Source organism: Mobula hypostoma, chromosome 9 (genome assembly GCF_963921235.1).
Source record: "Mobula hypostoma chromosome 9, sMobHyp1.1, whole genome shotgun sequence".
NCBI lineage: Eukaryota > Metazoa > Chordata > Chondrichthyes > Myliobatiformes > Myliobatidae > Mobula > Mobula hypostoma.
In genome coordinates this window covers 53,929,345-53,954,559 of record NC_086105.1, presented here as the reverse complement: position 1 = coordinate 53,954,559, position 25,215 = coordinate 53,929,345, and the positions used below count along the sequence as shown (strand labels likewise).

The window sequence follows — 25,215 nt, the reverse complement described above, 5'->3', positions numbered from 1 at the left end:
TCCTGTACATTCTGTCACACTGGAGCATCAGTTCCCACGTTCTATTGTAATTGACCAGGTTCTGTTTACTGCACCCCTTTGCAACTTGCTGGTTTCACTGGAAAGTGTACCTTACTGTGTACCCCCTTCAAAAAATGTGAATTGAAAGTGTTTTTGGAGTGTTAGTAGGAATAACATTGAATTGACCAGAAAATCTACTGGTCTGACACTACCAAATTTTTGAGTGTCTAATTAATGGAGCCCTACTGTGCGATGAACAGAGTAAAGCCAGAGTGCACAGGTTTGTTACTGAAGGTAACTCATTAATGATACAAATTGCTGATGTAATAAAGAATCTACTGCTATTTAACTCTGATAGCATGTGTCCAATAAACACTGTGTCCCCATTCCATAAACTAATAAAACGTGCAGAGAGCATAAAATTAAGCTGCAGATGCTGGAAAGAGGTTAGAAGTTCATCAAGGTTAGAGAGGAGAACTGCTTCAAGTTCAGTCCTGACAAAGGAGCTCAGGCCTGAATCATCAATTTTGTTCCATTTTCTCTCTCTCTTCCCACAGATGCTGCCTGACCAGCTGTATATTTTCAACATTTTCTATTTTTATTTAAAAATATAGGGGATGGGGTAAAGTGCATACAGTGATAAAGCCTCAGATAATGATCTCAGATTGAATGCATTGTCAGGGTTACTAAGTCTTTTGGCGTTCTGTGCTATTTTGTGTCTCCTCCTCTCCCCCCCTCCCACTCACCCCCTCACCCTCTCTCCCTTCCACCCCCCCTCACTCTCTGTGGAAGCAAACGGAAAGATCACACTGAGCTGGTGTTGGAAATAGCGGGCAATTTATTAAAAATCTGATGCTCACCAGGAGACCAGTCAAAGCTGATCTGGCTGAGTGTGAATCTGGTACAGCATTTACGTTCTCAGTTGAAGAGATTACCAGGAAAGCTCCATTTTGATAATAAAATGGAGGCAACAGAAAGACTTAATTAAGCATGAGACTAGGGCCTGATTACAGAATAAAGTGATTATTCACAGGTCTAACAGTCAATCCAGTCTACTATTACAAAAAAGGAATAACTGGTGAAGTTCCTGAAACCTGGGTGTCTTTGGTGCTGTATTCCATGCCTCTACTTCCACGCTTTGTCTGCAGTTCCCTGTTACCGCATTAGCACAATCCACATCCCTATTTACTCAGCTCTTTATATCAAAACAAACTTTATTCATAATAAAACATTACAAAAGTAAACCACGCAATGCCTTTACTTTCTGAATTTCATCGACAATGCTTTCAGTATTGTTCTGCTCCATACCCTAAAGCCAATAGGACTGTAGGCACTCATGAGGTGACCTGGGGTGGTACACTGAATAAAACAAATTCTTTTGGTAGCCCTCACTCATCTTTCCCCTACAGAACACCTAAACAGGAAGTGTTGGAAAACATAGCTGGTCAGGTAGCATTGCTAAAAGAGGATGAGAATTAATGTTTGTCTTTCCGTGGAGAAAGAAGAAACTGAGAAAGGAGGTAGAAAAAGAAGCAGGTTTTAGATTAGATTAGATTAGTTTAGATTAGTTTAGAAAGGTGGGGGAGTAGCATTGCTTGTTAGGGAAAATATTACAGCAGTGCTCAGGCAGGACAGATTAGAGGGCTTGTCTACTGAGTCCTTATAGGTGGAGCTGAGAAACAGGAAAGGTATGGCCACATTAGTGGGATTGTATTACAGACCACCCAATAGTCAACGAGACTTGGAAGAGCAAATCTGCAGAGAGATAGCAGGCAACTGCAGGAAACATAAAGTTGTGGTGGTAGGGGATTTTAATTTTCCATACATTGATTGGGACTCCCATACTGTTAGGGGTCGAGATGGTTTAGAGTTTGTAAAATGTGTTCAGGAAAGTTTTCTAAATCAGTATATAGAGGGACCAACTAGAGGGGATGCAATATTGGATCTCCTGTTAGGAAACAAATTAGGGCAAGTGACAGAAGTCTGTGTAGGGGAGCACTTTGGTTCCAGTGATCATAACACCATTAGTTTCAATTTGATCATGGACAAGGATAGATCTGGTCCTAGGGTTGAGGTTCTGAACTGGAAGAAGGCCAAATTTGAAGAAATGAGAAAGGATCTAAAAAGCGTGGATTGGGACAGGTTGTTCTCTGGCAAAGATGTGATTGGTAGGTGGGAAGCCTTCAAAGGGGAAATTTTGAGAGTACAGAGTTTGTATGTTCCTGTCAGGATTAAAGGCAAATTGAATAGGAATAAGGAACCTTGGTTCTCAAGGGATATTGCAACTCTGATAAAGAAGAGGGAGTTGTTGAAATGTATAGGGAACAGGGGGTAAATCAGGTGCTTGAGGAGTATAAGAAGTGCAAGAAAATACTTAAGAAAGAAATCAGGAGGGCAAAAAGAAGACATGAGGTTGCCTTGGCAGTCAAAGTGAAGGATAATCCAAAGAGCTTTTACAAGTATATTAAGAGCAAAAGGTTTGTAAGGGATAAAATTGGTCCTCTTGAAGATCAGAGTGGTTGGCTTTGTGCGGAACCAAAGGAAATGGGGGAGATCTTAAATAGGTTTTTTGCATCTGTATTTACTAAGGAAGCTGGCATGAAATCTATGGAATTGAGGGAATCAAGTAGTGAGACCATGAAAACTGTACAGATTGAAAAGGAGGAGGTGCTTGCTGTCTTGAGGAAAATTAAAGTGGATAAATCCCTGGGACCTGACAGAGTGTTCCCTCGGACCTTGAAGGGGACTAGTGTTGAAATTGCGGGGGCCCTGGCAGAAATATTTAAAATGTCGCTGTCTACGGGTGAAGTGCCGGAGGATTGGAGAGTGGCTCATGTTGTTCCGTTGTCTAAAAAAGGATCGAAAAGTAATCCGGGAAATTATAGGCCGGTGAGTTTAATGTCAGTAGTAGGTAAGTTATTGGAGGGAGTACTAAGAGACAGGATCTACAAGCATTTGGATAGACAGGGGCTTATTAAGGAGAGTCAACATGGCTTTGTGTGTGGTAGGTCATGTTTGACCAATCTGTTGGAGTTTTTCCAGGAGGTTACCAGGAAAGTGGATGAAGGGAAGGCAGTGGATATTGTCTACATGGACTTCAGTAAGGCCTTTGACAAGGTCCAGCATGGGAGGTTAGTTAGGAAACTTCAGTCGCTAGGTATACATGGAGAGGTGGTAAATTGGATTAGACATTGGCTCGATGGAAGAAGCCAGAGAGTGGTAGTAGAGAACTGCTTCTCTGAGTGGAGGCCTGTGCCTAGTGGTGTGCCACAGGGATCAATGCTGGGTCCATTGTTATTTGTCATCTAGATCAATGATCTGGATGATAATGTGGTAAATTGGATCAGCAAGTTTGCTGATGATACAAAGATTGGAGGTGTAGTAGACAGTGAGGAAGGTTTTCAGAGCCTGCAGAGGGACTTGGACCAGCTGGAAAAATGGGCTGAAAAATGGCAGATGGAGTTTAATACAGACAAGTGTGAGGTATTGCACGTTGGAAGGACAAACCAACGTAGAACATACAGGGTTAATGGTAAGGCACTGAGGAGTGCAGTGGAACAGTGGGATCTGGGAATACAGATACAAAATTCCCTAAAAGTGGCGTCACAGATAGATAGGGTCGTAAAGAGAGCTTTTGGTACATTGGCCTTTATTAATCGAAGTATTGAGTATAAGAGCTGGAATGTTATGATGAGGTTGTATAAGGCATTGGTGAGGCCGAATCTGGAGTATTGTGTTCAGTTTTGGTCACCAAATTACAGGAAGGATATAAATAAGGTTGAAAGAGTGCAGAGAAGGTTTACAAGGATGTTGCCGGGACTTGAGAAACTCAGTTACAGAGAAAGGTTGAATAGGTTAGGACTTTATTCCCTGGAGCGTAGAAGAATGAGGGGAGATTTGATAGAGGTATATAAAATTATGATGGGTATAGATAGAGTGAATGCAAGCAGGCTTTTTCCACTGAGGCAAGGGGAGAAAAAAAACCAGAGGACATGGGTTAAGGGTGAGGGGGGAAAAGTTTAAAGGGAACATTGGGGGGGGCTTCTTCACACAGAGAGTGGTGGGAGTATGGAATGAGCTGCCAGACGAGGTGGTAAATGCGGGTTCTTTTTTAACATTTAAGAATAAATTGGACAGATACATGGATGGGAGGTGTATGGAGGGATATGGTCCGTGTGCAGGTCAGTGGGACTAGGCAGAAAATGGTTCGGCACAGCCAAGAAGGGCCAAAAGGCCTGTTTCTGTGCTGTAGTTTCTATGGTTTCTATTATGAGAACACTCAGTCCTCTTTTATAGTCATTTAGAAATGCATATACATGCATTAAGAAATGACACAATGTTTCACCGGAGTGATATCACAGAAAGCAGGACAGACCAAAGACTAACACTGACAGAACCACATATTATAGCATATAGTTACAGCAGTGCAAAGCAATACCATAATTTGATGAAGAACAGACCATGGGCACGTCAAAAAAAGTCTCAAAATCCTGAGTCAATCGACTCCCAAGTCCCCGACAGCGGTGGCAAAAAGGAGAAACCCCCTGCCGTAAACCTCCAGGCACCGTCAACTTGCCGATACCTTAGAAGCAGCCGACCACAGCTGACACTGAGTCCATCCGTCCGAAAACTTTGAGCTTCCAACCAGTCTCTCCAATACAGCCTCCCAAGCGCCATCCTCTGCCGAGCACTTTCGACCTCTCCCCGGCCGCTGAAACATGCAAAGCCGAGGATTTCGGGGCCTTCAGCTCCGGAGATTCTGTTACCACACGGTAGCAGCGGCAGCGAAGCGGGCATTTCAGAAGTTTTGCAGATGTTCCTCCGTGCTCTCACGTCTGTCTCCATCAAATCAGAACTGTGCATGGTCCCCTACTTGACAGATAACAGATATCTAGACGTAGATGTATAAGATGTAGGGAAAGTGAACCTTAAAACCTGTTTTAACTTTAACTATACCCAGTGTTCCAAGTTCTAATGAAACATTATGAACAGATTGCTTCCAACCACTTCCAAGCATCTCCATTATCTTTAGCACCCCATCCTCTCAATCAACAACCCATCGCAGTCATCTGCCCTAAACCACCAAATCAGCCACACAATTACCCCATCCTTATCTGTGTGACCACTCCCATCCACCACTTCAGACTCTTGAATGTACGTTAACATGGACTCTTGGCCTCATCATCTATCCCATTATCATCTAGTGCTTTATTGTTCCCCTGCATTGTTACTGTCTCAGCTTGCTCTTCCTCAGTGCACTGTGTCGTGATTTCATCTTTATGGACAGTTTGCAGGACAAACTATTCACCGCATCTTGGTTCATGAAACAATAATAAAGCAATACCAATCTTCTCCCTGATTTCCTCATTCCTTTGAGAAATTCTCCCTTCAATTCACTTTAAACTACAACCTCCATCGTCCATTGTTCAAGGGATTGCAGAGAGAAGTTGTATTCTCTTGCATTTATTGCCTTGGGATTCCTGCAGGGTTAAATCAATGTATACTCTTGTCAGGAATGCTCCCCTGTCAATGGTCCAATCCCAAACTTCCCACTGGTCACTGTTGATGCATACCTGATTGAGTGTATTCCATTTAAAATTCTTGGCCAAAGCACTCCTACACTTGCCCCACTCTCTATTGTAACACATTTGGGCAATATTTAGCTTTCCCGAAATGCCCCTTGAGAAGAGGACGTGGACAAGTTAATGACTGGACTGCAGCTTTCTTTGTTGTAAAGGTACACTCAGCAGACACTTTATTAGGTATAGGAGAGAACCCAGTGCAGTCTTCTGCTGCTGTAGCCCATCCACATCAAGGTTCAACATACTGTGCATTCAGAGATGCTTTACTGCACACCGCTGTTGTTATGTGAATTACTGTTGCCTTTCTGTCAACTTGAACTAGTCTTGCCATTCTCTTCTGACCTCTCTAGTTAACAAGGCATTTTCACCCACAGAACTGCTGCTCACTGGATGTTTTCTGTTTATCGCATCATTCTCTGTAAACTCGAGAGACTGTTGTGCATGAAAATCCCAGGAGATCGAACAACCATTCCATGATCAAAGTCACTTAGATAGCATTTCTTCCCCATTCTGATGTTTGGTCTGAACAACAACTGAACCTCTTCTTTCTTTTTTCTCTCTCTCTCTCCCTCTCTCGTTACGGCGGTCGGCACCCAGCTTAATGGTGCATTACCGCCACCTTCTGCTCCGGAGTGTGCAATAGACTTACATTCCAAATCCCTTCACCCAATCACGCACACACACAAACCCCAACCTATACTTTATCCTCCCATCTTTGGCCATCCTAGTACCCCATTCCTGTTTACCCATCATATCCTATAAAAAACCCCTGTACCCCTTAAGAAAGCAAAAAATACCCTAACCTGTGCTCTCTCACCCATGCCCAGCAACTCTTTTAATGTGAATTCCTGCACCCCTAATTCCCTTAGTTTAATTCTCATCATCTCTCTCTGTATCCCTTACTTCCTGCAACTCAGAACTACATGTTCTACTGACTCCTCTTCCTAACATTCCTCACACAATCCTGTCTGGTGTTTCCCTATCATTTTCAATGTTTTGTTTAATGCACAGTGTCCCAGCCTGAACCTAGTCCACATAGTCTCCTCTCTTCTGTTTCCACTACCTACCCTAGTACCTGCAACACATTTTTGTATTTGATATAAATGCCTCCCTTTCCCCTCCCTGTCCCATCTTTCTTGCCACATTTGGTTGATTTTTTCCCAGACTGCACACTTAACCTCTGCTTTACTGATACTAATGTGCATTTCTATGTTTTCTTTCTTTAACACCCTCTTTGCCAACTCATCCACCCTCTCATTCCCCTTCACCCCTACATGTGCTGGAACCCATAGAAATTTTACTTGACCTCCCTGATTTGCAATTCTTGCAACTAACTGAAGGACTTCATAAAGTACATCTTGCCGACGGTTTATGTGAAAAGACCTTAAACTTGCTAGAACTGAGGATGAATCTGAACATATCAATGCTTTGACTTGTCTGGCTTTCTGCACCCATTGCAATGCAACCAACACTGCCAGCATCTCCACTGTAAACACCCCTAACTTATTAAATGTTCTTCTGCTGATACCAATTTCTTTTGCTGGTATAACCACCCCAAACCCTGTCACTCCTGTTTCAGGTTCCTTCGCACCATCCATATAAATGTGAGTATAATCACTATACTTTTCCATCACATGACAGTTAAATGCATTTACCAAATCAGTTTTATATCTTTCTTTCCTTTTTACCTCTAACAAATGCCAGTCTATGTCAGGCCATACAAGCTTCCATGGAGCTACAACCAGATAAACTACTGAAGGACTTATCCTCAGATCAAACACTACACATTCTTTAGCAATAATCATTCCCTACCCAAGGGGTCCCCAACCTTTTTTGCACTGCGGACCAGTTTAATATTGACCGGCATTCTTGTGGGGGGGAGGGTGTTAATCACGACCGGAATATAGGTGATAAGTGGCTAATACACTCAATTTTGTTTCTAAAAGCCTTTTTCTGACGAATTTAATATTAAACACACAGCGCATATTTTCCTCGCATGAATATAGTGATGTCAATTATCAGGGGAGCTTGAAGTAAATGTTGAACGAACTTTCAGTAGAAGTGGTAGAGGCAGGTTCGATATTATCATTTAAAGAAAAATTGGATAGGTATATGGATAGGAAAGGAATGGAGGGTTATGGGCTGAGTGCAGGTCAGTGGGACTAGGTGAGAGTAACATTCGGCACAAACTAGAAGGGCTGAGATCGCCTGTTTCCGTGCTGTAATTGTTATATGGTTATATAAGTCAATAGCATCTTAACATTTTAAGTAACGTTTGGATATTAAACACACAGCACATATTTTCCCCATATGAACATATAAAATCATTGCAACACACCAATATCGCTGAATCAGTAGGAGCCCTGGGCTTGTTTTCCTGCAACAACACCGTCCTATCGAGGGCTGATGGGAGACAGCGATACTCGAAGGCGGTTCCTTATGTCCAGTCTATTCTGCAATTTAGTTTTCGTTGCATTCATTGCAGAGATATGTTGGAAATGGAAGCAATGTTTTCAGTGCTTTCGTGGCTGTCTCAGGATAGTCAGCCTTGACTTTGATCCGGAATGCCAGCAGAGATGTTATGTCAAACATACTTTTCAGCTCGCCGTCATTTGCAAACTCGAGGAGTTGATCTCCTTCCCGCGCTGACATGGATGAAGCGCGGGTAATGACCTCGCGTGCGTTCAAGCTCAACAGTGAGCATGACAAGGAATGAGGAAAAGTGCAGCTGACTCATATCGCCAAATCATATCGTTTCCTCGCGGCCCGGTAGCGCATGCTCTGCGGCCCAGTGGTTGGGGACCGCTGCCCTACCCAACTAAAGGTATCCCTCTGAAACCTCCCATTTACCGAGCACTCCTGCAACACTCCTTTAGTAGGGTGAGAATCATCGTGCCCCTGCAAGTTAGCCCAGTAGTTTGCCATCAATTGCATCCTTCTTAGTTCCGAAGGCATTATTCCCATTTCTACCTGTAGGGCTGACACTGGTGACGTTTTAAAAGCCCTACTGCACACTCTCAAAGCCTGAGCCTGAATCACATCCAGTTTCCTTATAAGAGATCTAGCTGCTGATCCATATACTATATTTCCATAGTCTAACACAGATCTCACTAAAGCCACATATATTCTCTTCAAAGCTGAACAACTTGCTTCCCATTCCCTATCAGTCAAACATCTCATCACATTTATTACTTTTTTACATTTCTTCTCAACTTTCCTGATATGGTCTGCCCATGTTAATCGTGAATCAAATATAACTCCCAGAAATTTAAATGATCCAACTCTTTCTAATTCAATCCCATACATCCTTAACCTCTTCCCTACCTCAATTCTTTTCCTGGTAAAAAATACAGTTTGAGTTTTTTCTACTGAAAATCTACATCCCCAATCATAACCCCACTCCACCACTTCATCAATTGCTCCTTGTAGTTTCCTGATTATATGGTCCATGTTCCTGCCTCTTTTCCACAAGGCCCCATCATCCGCAAACAGTGACCTACCTATATCCACTGGTACCTTTGTGAAGACATCTTTGATCATAATGATGAAAAGTAACGGGCTAATCACACCACCTTGAGATGTGCCATTTTCCACTATGTACTGTTTTGATAATTCTGATCCAATCCGAATTTGAATTTTTCTACCAAACAAAAAATCTTTAATCCAATTAAAAACTCTCCCACCAACCCCCATCTTGCGCAGTTTAATTAATAATCCTTCCTTCCACATCATATCATAGGCCTTTTCAATGTCAAAAAACACTGCAACTACCGATTCTTTATTTGCCTGGGCCTTCCTTATTTCAGTCTCTAACCTTATCACTGAGTCCATGGAATTCCTTCCCTTTCTAAAACCACTCTGATAACTTGCCAGCATTCCCCTCCTCTCAAGCTCATATGACAACCTTTCTGTTATCACCCTTTCCATTATCTTACATATATTTGATGTTAATGCTATTGGTCTGTAGCTAGTGGGTTTTGATGGATCCTTGCCAGGTTTCCTTATTGGAATTACTACTGCTTCTTTCCATGCATTTGGTAATCTTTCCTCCTCCCACACTCTGTTATAAAAATGCAGCAACTTCAAGAGTGCTCCTTCTCCTAGATTTTTTAGCATCACAGAGCATATCAGATCTTCCCCTGGGGAGGTTGGTCTCGATCTCTTTATTACTCCCACCATTTCTGCTAACGTAAATGGATCATCAATTATATCATCTGTTCCTTCTCTCCTGTTTAACATACTTGGGTGTTGACTATTTGTTCTTTCCCTTCTCCTTCTCCCTTCTTCAGACAAATTTTCTGAACTGTGTATCTGTACAAATGACTTGGCCATGATCTCAGCCTTATCCCTACTGGAGACTGCCTTTCCTCCTCAGATATCATTACTGGATTTTTCCATTCCCTTCTGTCTCCTCCCATCCTCTTAATCATTCCCCATATGTCTCCCACAGGTGTTGTTCTTCCTATCTTGTCGCAAAAACTCCTCCAACTTGCCCTTTTAGCTTGACGTATAGTTCTTCTCACCACTGGCTGTGCTTTCTTATATTGAACCAAATGCTGCACATTATGGGTTCTTTTAACTAGCCTGAATGCTCTATTTCTGTTTTTTACAGCCTGACAACATTCCTCTGTCCACCATGGTACCAATTTCCTATTCATCCTATTTTTACTCCTGGGTATAGATCCTTCTGCTGCCATAATAATTGCTGAAGTCACCTGACTGTTTAATTCATCTATATTTCCAGAAATGTCAATCTTTGTCAATGCTTCTTCACTCAACTTCTGGAACTTACCCCAATCTGCTTTTCCAAACACCCACTTTGGGATTCCGCCACCTGGTCTTACTTCAACTCTTTCACCCACTGAACACAAAACTGGGTAGTGATTACTGCCTACTGTTGAAGCAGTCCAAACTCCCCAGTTACTAATGCCAGCCAAGGTATTAGACACTAACGTAATATCTAACACTGACTCAGTTCCTGTTATTATGTCTATCCTTGTGCCGCTACCATCATTCATACACACCAAATCCATTTCTTCCATCAAATCTTCAATTACCTTTCCATTTGGATCTGTAATCAGATCCCCCCATATTGTGCTATGAGCATTGAAATCTGCACACCACACTACTTTATGTCTGTTTTGTCCTTGTATCTTTAATAGGCTGTCCAAATCCAACCTTTTACATGGATTGTAGTAGTTAATTATAACCACTCCCTCCCCTCTCTCCCACACTTCCACCACTATGTATTCCTGATCATCTCCTTTTTCCAGTACCCTATATGGTATACCCTGCTTGATTAACATAGCAGAACCCCCTCCTCCCCCTAGATTTCTATCTTTCCTTATCATTGTATACCCATATACCACAAAGTCTAAAGTTGGTTTCAACCAAGTTTCCTGAATACACACTACATCTGGTTTTACAACCATTTCTTTAATAAAGTGCTTGAATTCCTGGCTATTGGCCAGTAAGCTTCTTGCATTCCATTGTAAAAGAATCACCATAATTAGTATTAACCAACACATGACACTTCCTGGCTTGACTGATTAGTGAGGTTCTCCCTCACTTCCTCCCATGTCAGTACTATTAACCCTAAATGGTTTACTGCTACTTTGACCACCAACTGAATTTTGTCACTTTTTGACTTTACCTCAGCCGTACTATTAATCACTCCTGCAATGAAGGTTACTAGAGCCTTTTTGTCTACATAAATCATGTCATTTGTTCTTTGTTGCATCTCTCGTATCCCAATTGCTCCCTGTTCATTAGGAGCATTATTCTGTTCTCTTGACATTCTTACAGCTTCTGCATAAGTGATCTTTCTTTTCACTCTTATTTCTTGAATTTTATTCTCCCGTCTCATAACTCCACACCCACTATATGCCACGTTATGAGCTCCTCCACAATTGCAGCATTTTGGTTGAACTCCTGTTCCGCCCTTTCCATATTCATGATCACCCCCACATCTAGCACATCTCCTCTGCCTTTTACAGTTTTTAGCCACGTGTCCAAACCTTTGACAATTATAGCACCTCAGTGGTTTTGGCACAAACACCCTTACTGGGTAACTCATGAAACCCAGGAACACCTTCCTTGGCACTCTTTCTTCTTCAAATTCAATTAATACTGATTCACTTTCCTTTTTCACTCCCTCCTTTGTTGTTTTCAGTCTTTGAACATTCATTACTTTTTCTCCTTTGATATTCCTCTTTAACTCCTCCATATTTATACTCATTGGTACCCCCGTGATCACTCCTTTACAACCACTATTTTGTGCTCCCACCCTCCCTGTGTATTCCACCTTGCATTTTCCTATCTCTTTTAGCTTAAGTGCTTTCTCAAGTTGTTCCTCATTCGCACATCTTACCAATAGATTGCCATCATTAACGACTTTTGCAAATACTATTTCCCCCACCTTATTTGCCAGAGTTGTTGTTAGCACAAACGGGTTAATTTTCTTCATATGTCCCTGAGCGTTCTCATTAAACCTAATTATGACAACACCTTCTCTCTGAACTTGTTCATCTTCCTCATTTTCTGAGTTCCCTCCACTGTCATTTCTTATTCTTTTATTCCCTTTGTCTCAGTTTTCATTCATCCATCCCCTCACTATCTCCTCGTTCCCTTTATTTCTCCCTTCACAATAATCCATTTCTCCCCAGCTGCCTGCCTCTGATCCCAAATCCCTATCCCGCTCCTTCTCCACTCTCTTTCCCTCAACCCCCCCCCCACCTTGTCTGCCATTACCGGACCCGCACAACCCCCTCCCAGCAATTCCCACTCCTTCCCCACTCTCCTTCCCTCAACAAGTTCCAAATCACATTCACGCATCAAGGCCACAAGAGCAACCATCAGCCGGGTCAGCAGTCAACCCAGCCCCTCACCCCCAGCCTCCAAATGAACCTCTTCTTTTTTGAGTTTTTACGGCAGTTGGCATCCACACTGTTGCATTACTGCCATCTTCAGGATTTATTGTCCTTCCTTGTCCATTCACTTTAAAGCCGTCTTTCCAGTCCCGTCACCCTTAAATAACTGAACAAACATTTCCTCCCCTGATCACTCTCCCCACATTCCAATAAACCTTTAACACTGTTCTCTGCCAGTCCTATCTTGTGTAATTGTTGTAACATTTGTTGCCTTTCCTGTGCAAATTTCCGGCATGAAATAAGGATATGCTCTACTGTTTCAGTTTCCTGCCATAGATCGCAAAAACCTGTTGGATACTTATTTATGATGGCCAGGGTGCCATTAAGGTAGCTGTGCCCAATTCTCAGTCTACTTATAATTACTTGCTCCTTCCGCTTTACTCCCCTACTTCTTCCCATATCTACTCTGTTCCGAATTGAATGTGAATGTCTTCCTTTTATTGCTCTATCCCAATGCTGCTGCCACTGTTGATTTATCCTTCTCCACACTATGCTCTTCCCCTCTGATTTTGATAGTTTAATATTGACCTCTACAGATCCCTTTTTGACTGCTGCTTTTGCCAGCTTATCTGCTGTCTCATTTCCCATATTACTCGAACGTGCTGGAACCCACATGAATGTGATATTTTTGCCTTGTCTAGCCAGTCTTGAATTTGCAAACGGGATTTCATAAAGCAGATCCTGGTGACCTCTAGCTGTACCCGCCTTAATGCTTGCAAGAGCTGACACAGACTCGCTACATATCACAAAATTATTACAATCAACCTGCTCACTCCATTCTAGTGCTAACAATATGGCAAACATTTCAACTGCATATACACTCAAGCAATCAGGTGCTCTCTTGCTAATCTCCACTCGATAACTTGGTACAACAATTGCAGACCCTGTTGCACCTGTTTCTGGATCCTTTGATCCATCAGTAAAAATCTGTATGCCTTTATATTTACATTCCCTATAACTATGATATTCACTGAGTATTTCAGCCGTCTTATTACTGTGCTTAATCTTAAGCAATTCCAAATCTACAGAGGGATTTTCTAATACCCAGAAAGGTCTGACAGGCCACACCACACTTGGACAAAACTCTTTATCGTATACACCCATATCTTTTGCTGTTTGCTCTCCTGTCTAGCCAAAACTTTCTTTTTGTGACCTCTCCTTCTCTCAGCATGTCTGCAACACCCTTTTTGTAGGATGGCTATCACCATGCCCCCTTAAATTAATCCAGTAATTGGCCTCCAGCTGTTTACGTCGCAGCCCCAATGGTATTTCATTTGCTTCGACTTGGAGTGCATACACTGGGGAAGTTCTAACCACTCCCAAGCACACCCTTAGAGCCCGAGCTTGCACGATATCCAGTTCTGCCAGCACAGATTTTGCTGCTGACCTGCATACAATACTTCCATAGTCTAATCTTGTTCTTATTAATGCAACATAAATATTCTTCAGTGATGCAAAATCAGCACCCCATTCCAATCCAGCAAGACACCTCAAGACATTTATCACATTTTTACATTTACTAACTACATATCTAACATGTTCTCTCCATGTTAATCTCAAGTCAAAGTGCACTCCCAAAAACCAAAAACTTTCAACTCTCTCCAGGTTACTTCCATACAGATTCAAATTAAGTCCCCTGAACTTTTTCCTTGTAAAGAACATGGCTTTTGTCTTCTCCACTGAAAATTTAACACCCCTCTTTGTTCCCCACTCTTCAATTTGATTAATTCCATCTTGCATTTTCATAACTATATGTTCAATATTTCTCCCTCTTTTCCACAAAGCCCTGTCATCTGCAAACAATGACCTCTCCACTTCCGTTGGAATATTTACGAATACATCATTTATCAAAATGGAGAATAAAGTTGGACTCACTACACTTCCCTGAGGCGTCCCGTTTTCTACAACATACTGGCTCGATAGCTCTGATCCTATCCTCACCTGAATAGTTCTCCCATTTAGAAAGTCCTTAACCCAATTGAACATCGCCCTCCCCAATTCCCATTAAATGTAGCTTGATTAGGAGCCCCTCTTTCCATAACATATCATAAGCTTTCTCAACATCAAAAAAACTGCAACCACTGTCTCTTTATTTACTTGAGCTTTTCTTATTTCACCCTCTAGACACAACACTGGATCCATAGTATTCCTTCCTTTCCTGAACCCGCTTTGATACACAGCCACCATACCTCTACTTTCCAAGAAGTACACTAACCTCTCATTTATCATATGTTCCATAAGTTTACATACACGTGATGTCAAGGCAATTGGCCTGTAGTTTTCTGGCCTGCTGGCATCTTTCCCAGGTTTCCTTATTGGAATAATTATTGCCTCTTTCCAGCCCCCTGGTATTCTCCCTTCATTCCAGACTTTGTTATACAGAAGCAGTAGTTTCTCCAGACTTCCTTCATTCAAGTATTTTATCATACTATAACATACTTCATCTTTACCTGGCGCAGTCTTTCCTGTTTTATCTAGTGCCTTTCTTAATTCTCCCATGCTGAAAGGGACATCTTGCACACCGTCAAGGTTAGTTTTCCTACATAAAGCCTCCATATTTTCAGCTTTTGTTCTCTCTCTACCTCTTCTACCCTTCTCAGACAAATTATCGGAACTATGTACCATAACAAAAGTGTTTGCCAACAACTCTTCCTTTTCCTTATTTGTTACTGCAGTCACATTTCCATCAACCAGAACTGGGTACCTCCACTCTCTCTTGTCCCCTCCCATCCTTTTTATCATCCCCCACACTTCTCCTATTTGAGTTGTGGTTCCGACTGAATCACAATACTTTCTCCAGTGCGTTCTTTTAGCATGTCTTATTGCCCTCCTTACTACTGCCTGAGCTTGTTTGTACTGAATCATATGTTGGAAGTTATGAGTTCTTTTAACCAGTTTAAATGCCTTATTTCTATTTCTCACTGCTTCCTTACAATTATCATCCCACCATGGTATTATTCTCTTTATTCTTCCTTTACTTTTCGGAATGGATTCTTTCTTTCTTTTTCAATCTTTTTATTAATTTTAGAATATATAAACAAAACATAGCAATGATACAAATAATAGGAGATAAATTGTTACACTTACGAACAGTAATCATAAAGTCCAATATTGAAATTTGACAAAGCTCCCAATCATATAAAACTAACAACGGATAATACAAATAAAAAAAAAACTAAAAAAAATCATGAAAAAGAAAAAAAAAACCAAAACCAAAAAAAAAATCCCATCCCAAAAGAAAGACAAAATTAATCAACCAAACTAAAAGACTTGGGCAAATCTAAGAGCTTAAAAATGAAAAAGAAGAAAACCTTAGTGCCGACGACTCCATTCCCCTCCAACAGCAATACAGAGAAATAAAACAAGTTTGGAAATAAAGATATTACATTAAGTGAAAATGCTGAATGAATGGCCTCCAAGTTTTTTCAAACTTAATGGAAGGGTCATAAACTGCACTTCTAATTTTCTCCAAATTCAAACACAGCATAGTTTGTGAAAACCAATGAAATACCTTAGGAGGGTTAATCTCTTTCCAATTCAACAAAATAGACCTTCTAGCCATTAAAGTAAGAAATGCAATCATCCTTCGTGATGAAGAGATTAAATTATTTAAATCTATCATTGGTAGTCCAAAAATAGCAGTAATTGGATGCGGTTGTAAGTCTATATTTAAAACCGTTGAAATAATATCAAAAATATCTTTCCAATATTTCTGCAACAGGGGACATGACCAAAACATGTGGGTTAAAGAAGCTATCTCGGAATGACATCTGTCACATATTGGATTAATATAAGAGTAATAACGAGATAGTTTATCTTTGGACATATAAGCCCTGTGCACTACTTTAAACTGTATCAACCTATGCTTAGCACATACAGAGGATGAATTCACCAACTGAAGAATTTTTTCCCATTTTTCAGTCGGTATATTAATCTCAAGTTCTCTTTCCCAGTCAGCTTTAATTTTATTAGAAGCATCAGGACATAAATTCAAAATTATATTATATATGATTGCTACAACACTTTTCTGGGAGAGATTTAAATCTAAAATTTTTTCCAAATTATCCGTTGGATATGGATGTGGGAAATTAGTGGAAACAGTAATTAAAAAGTTCCTAATCTGTAAATATCTAGAAAAGTGAGATCTGGGTAAGTTATATTTATTAGAAAGTTGATCAAAAGACATAAAACAATTATCCATAAATAAATCACGAAAAGATACTATACCTTTGATTTTCCAATCAGAGTAAGCTTGATCCATCATGGAAGGTTGAAAAAGAAAGTTTGACAAGATGGGGCTTGCTAGGATAAATTGATTGAACCCAAAAAATCCAAAAAACCCAAAAAATGGATTCTAATGCAGCTGATCTTATACCTTGTTTTAATATGCTGTCAAGTGTTTCTACGTCCATTCCATCACTGGCCTGACTTAGATATCCATCACTTTTTTCCAGAAATTTCTCCCAATTGGCTTTCTCAAGGATCCATTTCCCACCTGTATTCTCTGTGACCAATGAAGCAGAAATATTTATCTTGCACCAGATTGGGTAATGATCACTCCCTACAGTTCCTTCTTGGTACACTAACCAATCACATACTGATGCAATGGAGTTTGATACTAATGTAAGATCAAGCACAGATTCTTTACCTGTGTTAATATCAATTCTAGTACTACTGCCATCATTTAGGCACACTAAATACTTCTCATCTAACAACTCCTCTATTACCTGACCATTAATGTCTGTTCTGTCACTCCCCCATAATACATTATGTCCATTAAAATCACCACACCAAACAACGTTACTACTATTCTGCCCTTCTACCTCCTCAAGCTTGTTTAACTCTAGTATTTTGCATGGATTATAATAATTCACAATCACCAACTCTTTCCTTTCAGCCCATACTTTTACTACCACATACTCTTGTTCACTTCCTACACCTAGTATTCTACAAGGAATACCTTGCTTTACATAAGTTGCACATCCTCCTTCTCCACCCTCTTTCCTGTCTCGCCCTAATGCCTCATAACCATATAAAACAAAATCTAAATTAGGTTTTAACCAGATCTCCTGGATACACACAACATCTGGCTTTTCTCTCCTACTGGCTATAATCTGCTTAAAATCTTGTCCATTAGCAATCAGGCTTCTTGCATTCCATTGAAGAAGTAGCATTATTAGTAATATCAACCCACACATACTGTCTCTTGACTTGACCGTACCCTGAGTTCATCATTTACTTCTTCCCATTTTAATCCTATCATACCCGAATGGTGCTCTGCAGCTTTCACAATAATCTGAATCCTTTCAGTTTTAGATTTGATCTCATTCGTTGCGTTTACCACTCCTGCTATAAAGGTCACCAATTTCTTCTTCTCTATCCATGCATTCTTTATCTTGCCTTTCTTTAGCTGCCACTTGCTCTTTGCTACACCCTCCCTCATTCATTTTCTTCTGTCCTGCCAACTTGGCTGCCTCAGCATGTGAGACTTTTTCCTTCATCCTTATCTGCTGCACCTCCACCTCTTTTTTCAACACCTCACATCCCCAGTACGCTACACTATGGTTACCTCCACAATTACAGCACTTTGGTCTCACTCCCTGTCCACATTTTCCGTATTCATGTTCCCCACCACACCTTGCACATCTTCTCTTTCCTTTGCACACTTTGGCCACATGCCCAAATTCCTGGCAATTGAAACACCTCATAGGTTTTGGTATATATTCTCTTACACTGTATCTTAGAAATCCAAAATATAACTCCTTTGGAGGCAACTTATCCTCAAATTCTACCAGAATGGTTTCAGTCTCCCTTTTCTCTGCTCCCCTTGTCATTCTTTTCACACTCTTCACTGAACTATTCCTCACCCTCAAGTTCTCCACTAGCTCCTTCATATTAACACTGAGGGGAACCCCAGATATCACCCCCTTGCAACCATTGACCCTTTGTGCTCTAACTCTTACAACCCTGGACACTTTGACTTTCCCAACACTAGTCACCTTCATTGCCTTCTCCATCTGCTCTTCAGTTTTACATCCTATCAGCAGGTTTCCATCTCCCAAAATTCTCACATGGTTCACTTCCCCTACTTGTCCTCTAATGATTTTTGTTAGCTTAAGTGGATCGATTTTCTTTACTCCCCCTTGCCCCTCAAATCTTATTACATTTAGCAATTTTGCCCTCGGGCCCTTCTCCTCAACTTCTCTTCCCTCACTTTCTGATCCACCTACTTCAGACCGACCTTCTTTCTTTCTCTTCCAACCCATCATCTTCCTGTTCTTAGTCCCTCTCCCTACCTCTTCCCACTCACACTCGGTGCTATTGTGTCACCATCAGTCTCCCTCCCTGCCATCCTATCAGAGTTTGCAAGGGACCATGTACGAATATCGTTCCAGACCTGGACAGGCCGCCAGTCAATATTCCCACAGAATGTCCCCCACAACACCCCACAGCCAGCAGCTAACTCGTATCTCTGGCCCAGCAGCTGGAGCTTCAGCAGTTCTCCTCCAGCCAGCACAGCCTTTCAGCCAGAGCAACTCAACCTCTTGATCATGTCTGCATGATTTTATCCACTTAATTGCTGCCATGTGATCTGTTGATTAGATATTTGCATTAACAAGCAGGTGTACAGGTGTATCTAATAAAGTGGCCACTGAGTGTACAGTATTTCTGCATGGCTACAAGGTAAGGTCCAGGATTCCAACCTGATAAAGGTTCTCAGCCCAAAATATGGACTGTTCATTCCCCTCCATTGATACTGTCTGACCTGCTGAGATCCTGCAGCATTTTATATTTGTTCTTCTGGATTTCCAACATCTGCAGAATCTTATGTGGCAGTGATAGTGTAAGACTGGTCTCGTACTCTCAGTTGCTTCATGCCACAGAAACTGGCATAAGCACTGGCCTGATGGGCCACAAGGCTCGGGACAGACGTTGACTTTGACTTTCAGGCTGAAGGATCCCGGTCTGAAATGTTGACTGTTTATTAACTTCCACAGATGCTGCCCGACCTGTTGAGCTCCTCCAGCATTTTGAGTGTGTTGTCCTGTAGAGAACGCTGGGTTGGGAGGTACTGACAGACCGGCCTGGGAGTGCTGTTGCAGATGAAGATACTTGCATTCCTGTGCAGCAGTAGCAGAAGGAGTGAATGATGAATGATGGATAGGAATAGAGCGTTGTTTTGGCTTGGATGTTGCAAGGCATACCTTCTGCTAATCAAGAGTCTGCAATTCCTCCATGCTTTTAACTCCTGAAACACGATTTCTAGTATTAGTTGCAACTCCAGTACAACTACTCCCTCATGCACTGGCATCTCTGCTCCATCTCCTTCATCTTCTTCAATCCACTCTCAAAGATAGAACCTTGGGTTACCTTGCTCTTTGAAGATCTCAGATAGATGTTTGTTTCTTGATCATTCATAAAATAAACTTCTCAAGAGCCTTCCCCTTAGGTGAGCTTTCAATTACATCTCCAAGCCTTTCCCTGAGCTTTCAGTGCTCACCCATGAGAGACCTCATACACTGTTCTTTGCTTAAGGTATATCAAAGATTGAAGTTACGCACACAAAATGTTGGAGGAACTCACCAGGTCAAGCAGCATCTATGGGAAGTAATAAAGAATCAGCATTTTGGGGTGAGACACTTCATCAAGTCCAGAATGGAAAGGGGAAGAAGCCAGAATAAGAAGGGAGGAAGGGAAGGAGTGTAAGCTAAAAGGTGAGAGGTGAAGCCAAGTTTATGCAGGAGTGGGGATGGGGTGAGAAGCTGGGAGGTGATAGGTGGAAAATGTAAAAGGTTGAAGAAAACCAGAATCTGATAGGAAGGAGAGTAGACCATGGGAGAAAGGGAAGGAGGAGGGGCACCAGGGAGAGGTGATGGGCAGGTGAGGAGGAGAGAAGGGGTAAGAGGGGAGCCAGAATGGGGAATGAGAAAAAAGAGAAGAGGGAGAAATTAATAGGAGTTATTGAAATCAATGTTCATGCCATCAGGTTGGAAGCTACTCAGATGGAATATGAGGTGGTCAAAGTTCAAAGTTAACTTCTCCAACCTGAGAGTGGCCTCATCATGACCGTAGAGGAGGCAATGGACAGACATGTCGGAATGATTATGGGGACTGGAATTAAAATGGTTGGCCACCAGGAAATTCCACTTGTTGCAGATGGAGTGAATGTGATTGACTTAAGTTTGAAGGTGCAGATTTAAATTACTATTTTAATAAGTGTTATGTCATACTGTCTCACAACCTGTTTGTATTACAATTGCCTTTGATGTTCTTTTGCTGCAGCCCACCTTAAATCTTTCTGATGCAGGAGACTGCAGATGTTGGAATCTGGAGTAAGAGCAAGCTGAGGAACTCAGCAGGTCGAGCATCACCTGTGGAGGCAAGGGGTTGGTTAATATTTCAGATCAAGACCCAGCATTGTGTTCAAAGTTTGCGCTTTTCTCTTTTCTTTCAGGTGCTGTGGATTCACTGATAGCAGACCCTGCACTAATACTGATCATTGTGGGATGCTTAATATTCTGTATCACTTTCCTGGGCTGTTTTGGAGCTCTGCGCGATATTCAGATTCTGCTGAAAATAGTGAGTACCCAGCAACGTATGGTCATGCCTTTTGGTGGAAGGAATAAAGGCACAGACGATTTTCTAAACAGGGAGAAAATTCAGTAATCTGAGGTGCAAAGGGACCTGGGAGTTCTTGTAAAAGTTAAATTGTCGGTTAAGTGGTAACGAAGGCAAATGCAATATCAGCATTCATTTCAAGAGGACTGGAGTAGCAAAACCAAGGATGTAATGCTGAGGCTTTCTAAGGCATTGGTCAGACAGTATCTGGAGTATTGTGAGCATCTTTGAACATTGGAGAGGGTCCGGTGAAGGTTTACGAGAATGATCCCAGGAATAACTGTTTAATGTATGAGAAATGTTTGATAGCTCTGGGCCTGTACTCACTGGAGTTTGGAAGAATGTGTGGGATCTCTTTGAAATCCATTGAATATTGAAAGGCCTAGATAGAGTGGATGTGGAGAGGATGTTTCCTATCATGGTGAGTCTAGGACCAAAGGGCACAGCCTCAGGATAGAGGGAAGTCCATTTAGAACAGAGATGAGCAGAAGTTTCTTTAGCCATGATAGAATGGTGGTGCAGTTTCAATGGGCTGAATGGCTTAATTTTGTTCCTATGTCTTATGGTCTTATGTACGTCTTACGAAATTTGCTGTTTTCCAGCAGCATTACAGTGCAAGGCATAAACATTTACTATATAGCTACAAAATAAATAGTGCAAAAGATGAAAATCGAGTTATTGGTATATTTAAAGCATATTTCAGCCAACATCTGCAGGGGGGAATGAACAGGTTCTTAGTTTAGGTTAGGTTAGTTTAGGTTCTTAGTTGGTAAGGGTGTCAAAGGTTTTGGGGAGAAGGCAGGAGAATGGTGTTGGGAGGCATAATAAATCAGCCATGATGGAATGGTGAAGACCTGATGGGCCAAATGGCCTAATTTTGAAGTTTGAATAGCTTCGTTTCCACTTATTTAACTTGAAGTGTATTTGCCAAGTTATAGAATCTGTTTCAAGCTCGTCTTCAATTTAATTATATCTAGGGTAACCTAATGAAGAAACAAATCTAACAGTGATGTAAAAATAACAGCAGAAATATGAGTGAAGAACTTCATGAGCTTAAACATCCCGATGTGCAATTACTGGAGTCAAGAAGTACGATATCCAATAGAAGACTCTCATTGAAAGCAATGAGTAAATTACCAGATAGAGACCTGGGAACAGGAGAATATCAAATAACCTATTAAGCTTATTCCATCATTCATTGAAATCTTGGTTGCTCTGTGTTTTAATTTCATTAACTGGCCTTTGCTCCATAGTGGTTAATAAAAACCTTCATTTTTTTCATGTAGAAGTAACATCCACACCATCAATTGCCATTTGTGGAAGAGAGTTTCAAATTTCCCCTCCCCAATCCCATTCCGACATGTCAGTCCATGACCTCGTCTCCTGCCATGGTGACTCCACTCTCAAGTTGGAGGAACACCTCACATTCTGTCCGGTTAGCCTCCAATCCAATGGCATGAACACTAGTTTCTCTAACTTTCAGTGATTCCACCCTCCCCCCTCTGTTTTTTTCCATTCCTCACCCTGGCCACCCTCTCTCCTCTTCTCTTCACCTGCCCATCCCCTCTCTCCGGTGCCCCCTCCTCCCCTTTATTCTATGTTCCACTCTTCTCTCCTATCAGATTGATTCATCTTCAGCCCTTTACCTTTTCTACCCATCACCTCCCACCTTCTCACCTCATTCCCTCCCCTACCACCCACACTCCTTCACCTGGCTTCAGCTATCACCTGCCAGCCTGTACTTCTTTCCCTACCCCTTCTACCCTCTTATTCCAGCTTCTTCCCCCCTTCCTTTCCAGTCCTGACGAAGGGTCTCAGCCCAAAACATAGACTGTTCATTCCCTCCTGCAGATGTTGGCTGAAATATGGTGGGTGCGTGGTCAGGGCATATTTGGGACATTTAAGCACATGGATGATAGATGGATGATAATGTAGGGCTATGTAGGAAGGATCATTTGGATTGATCTTAGAGTAGATTAAAAGGGTGGAATATTGTGAGCTAAAGGGCCTGTACTCTGCTCTGTTCTGTGTTGTATGATATTTTTCCCAGGTTTAACATTAGGTTGTTATCCTTTCTCTCTATGATACCCCACGCTGTATAAACTCAACCTTGAATTTGCATTGGCAGTTCCTCTGGACTCTCCTGCTCATTCTGCTACTTCAAGTAACAGTTGCTACACTTGGCTTCATATTCTCTGAAAAGGTAATTTGAATATTCAACTATTTTTGTCTCTTTTTTTGTGCCTTTGCATTATTTAGCTGGTACAAAGAGAACGAACTATCCATCCCATGGTTATAGGATGAGGGCTGTAGAGAGAAGGTTTCACACTACACGTATTGCCCATGGCTCACCATGCTGGTTCTTCTAGGTTTGCTGTTAGTTTCCAGGAGAGCATAAAAAGTTTGCAAAGAGGTTTGGACCTGTTAAACTCACAATCAAAAAGATGACAAGTGGAGTACAATGTGAGGAAAAGAGAGATTGTGTACAATTATGGGAAGAAAGAATACAAACTATATTTTTATGTGGGATGAGCAAACATATGCTGGCATGTTGAGGGGCCTTGGTATCTGGTTTGTGAGACTCAGAAACTAAATTTAAGGTACAGAAGATACTCAGACAAATGATCACTTGGCCTTTATTGGAAGGAGAGTGGAATACTAAAGAGTGAGCAAGTCTTGCTGCGGTTGTGAAGGGCTTTGTGATATCTTATATAGTTTCTATGCCCAAATACAGAGCTGCAGATGGAATTAGGATGAAGTAGACCCAGCCTCTCTTGTGGAGAACCTGATTCTGCCCGAGTGGCTGTGCCATTCACAAATGGAGTGTGTACCAGTGTAAATCAGAGGCACGGGTCCACCCTGAGTCCTCCATGCTCACGCCTGTCAATTCATGTAAAAGGCATATGAATAACCCCAAACGGAAAGTGGAAATGTTCTGCCTGGGTTTCTGAACAAATGCAATCACAAGGTGCACAGTATTACTCATTCATGGATATATAAACAGACAGGTGTGAGGATCTTGTTTGCCTCATTCGGTCTATTTTTCCATGAAAATGAAACCATTTGGTCTTCCTGTCTGTTTACTCTCAGGGACTTGACCAACAGCAGCGTTGAGGATCCAACCAGCACATATAGGAAGTACACATGTTCTGATGAAAGATCATCTACCTGAAACATATCTCTCTCCACAGATGCTGCTTGACCTGCTGTGTATCTCCGGAATTATCTATCTTTTTTCCCAACTTCCTGCATCTGCAATGTTTTGTTTTCCAATAATTCCACAAAGCTTAAACCATCTCTAAATTTTATTTCATTTGTTTCAGGTGGAAGAAAAGGCAGTGGCATTACTGGAGAAAGGAATTATCAGATACAGGGATGATCTGGATCTGCAGAATCTCATTGATTATATCCAGAAAAAGGTATTGGTTCTTCCATCTTGGTGACCATAGATTCAATTATGATCTGCTTTGAGTTTCAGTGGAATCATTTAAATGTGACAGCATTGCATTACAATATAGTATTTCAGCATCTTTTGGGTCGCAGAGTGGAGATGCGTCTCTACCACAGGAGGTGAAAGGCACTTCTTCCCTCCGCTAGGCTGCAGGTCACCCTTGGGCAAAGTTTAGCACCAGTTTAGCACCTGCTTAGCCCCCTGATCAGGGTCACGTGAAGCGTTGCGAGCAGGTGGTAGATGGTCGAATGAGCAGCTGGTCCATATCACAAGTCCTCGTTGGGCGACAACTGATGCCAGACAGACAAACTCTGAAGAGTATTGATAATGACTGGGTTCACCTGTCTTGTAAAAACACTGCCCAAAGCAAGGCAATGGCAAACCACTTTTGTAGAAAATTTGTCCAAAGCAATCATAGCCATGGAAAGATCATGATTGCCCACATCATACCACATGGCATGTAACGAACAAATGAAGCCTCTTTTAGGAGTTACTCGTTTCTCAACCTCCGGTACTTGTGCAGTAGGGATGTTCTAAGTTTCCTCCCAGGTAGCCAGTATTTGTGGGTGGTTGAATAATTGGCTTCTGCAAATTAGATGAGTGGAAATTAACCAAAGGAGAGATGATGGGCACG

At 41.6% G+C, this 25,215-nt stretch overlaps 1 protein-coding gene across 2 annotated transcripts in view; it reads left to right on the top strand.

Moving 5' to 3' along the window:
• Positions 1-25,215, top strand: part of zgc:113223 (uncharacterized protein LOC541424 homolog) — a 57,303-nt gene that overhangs the window by 13,977 nt on the left and 18,111 nt on the right. For both annotated transcript variants that reach the window (XM_063059700.1, XM_063059699.1), the window contains 3 exons: positions 20,967-21,091; positions 23,259-23,333; positions 24,454-24,549. In XM_063059700.1, the coding sequence (XP_062915770.1) occupies positions 20,967-21,091; positions 23,259-23,333; positions 24,454-24,549 (296 nt within the window). The remainder of the gene's footprint in view (positions 1-20,966; positions 21,092-23,258; positions 23,334-24,453; positions 24,550-25,215) is intronic.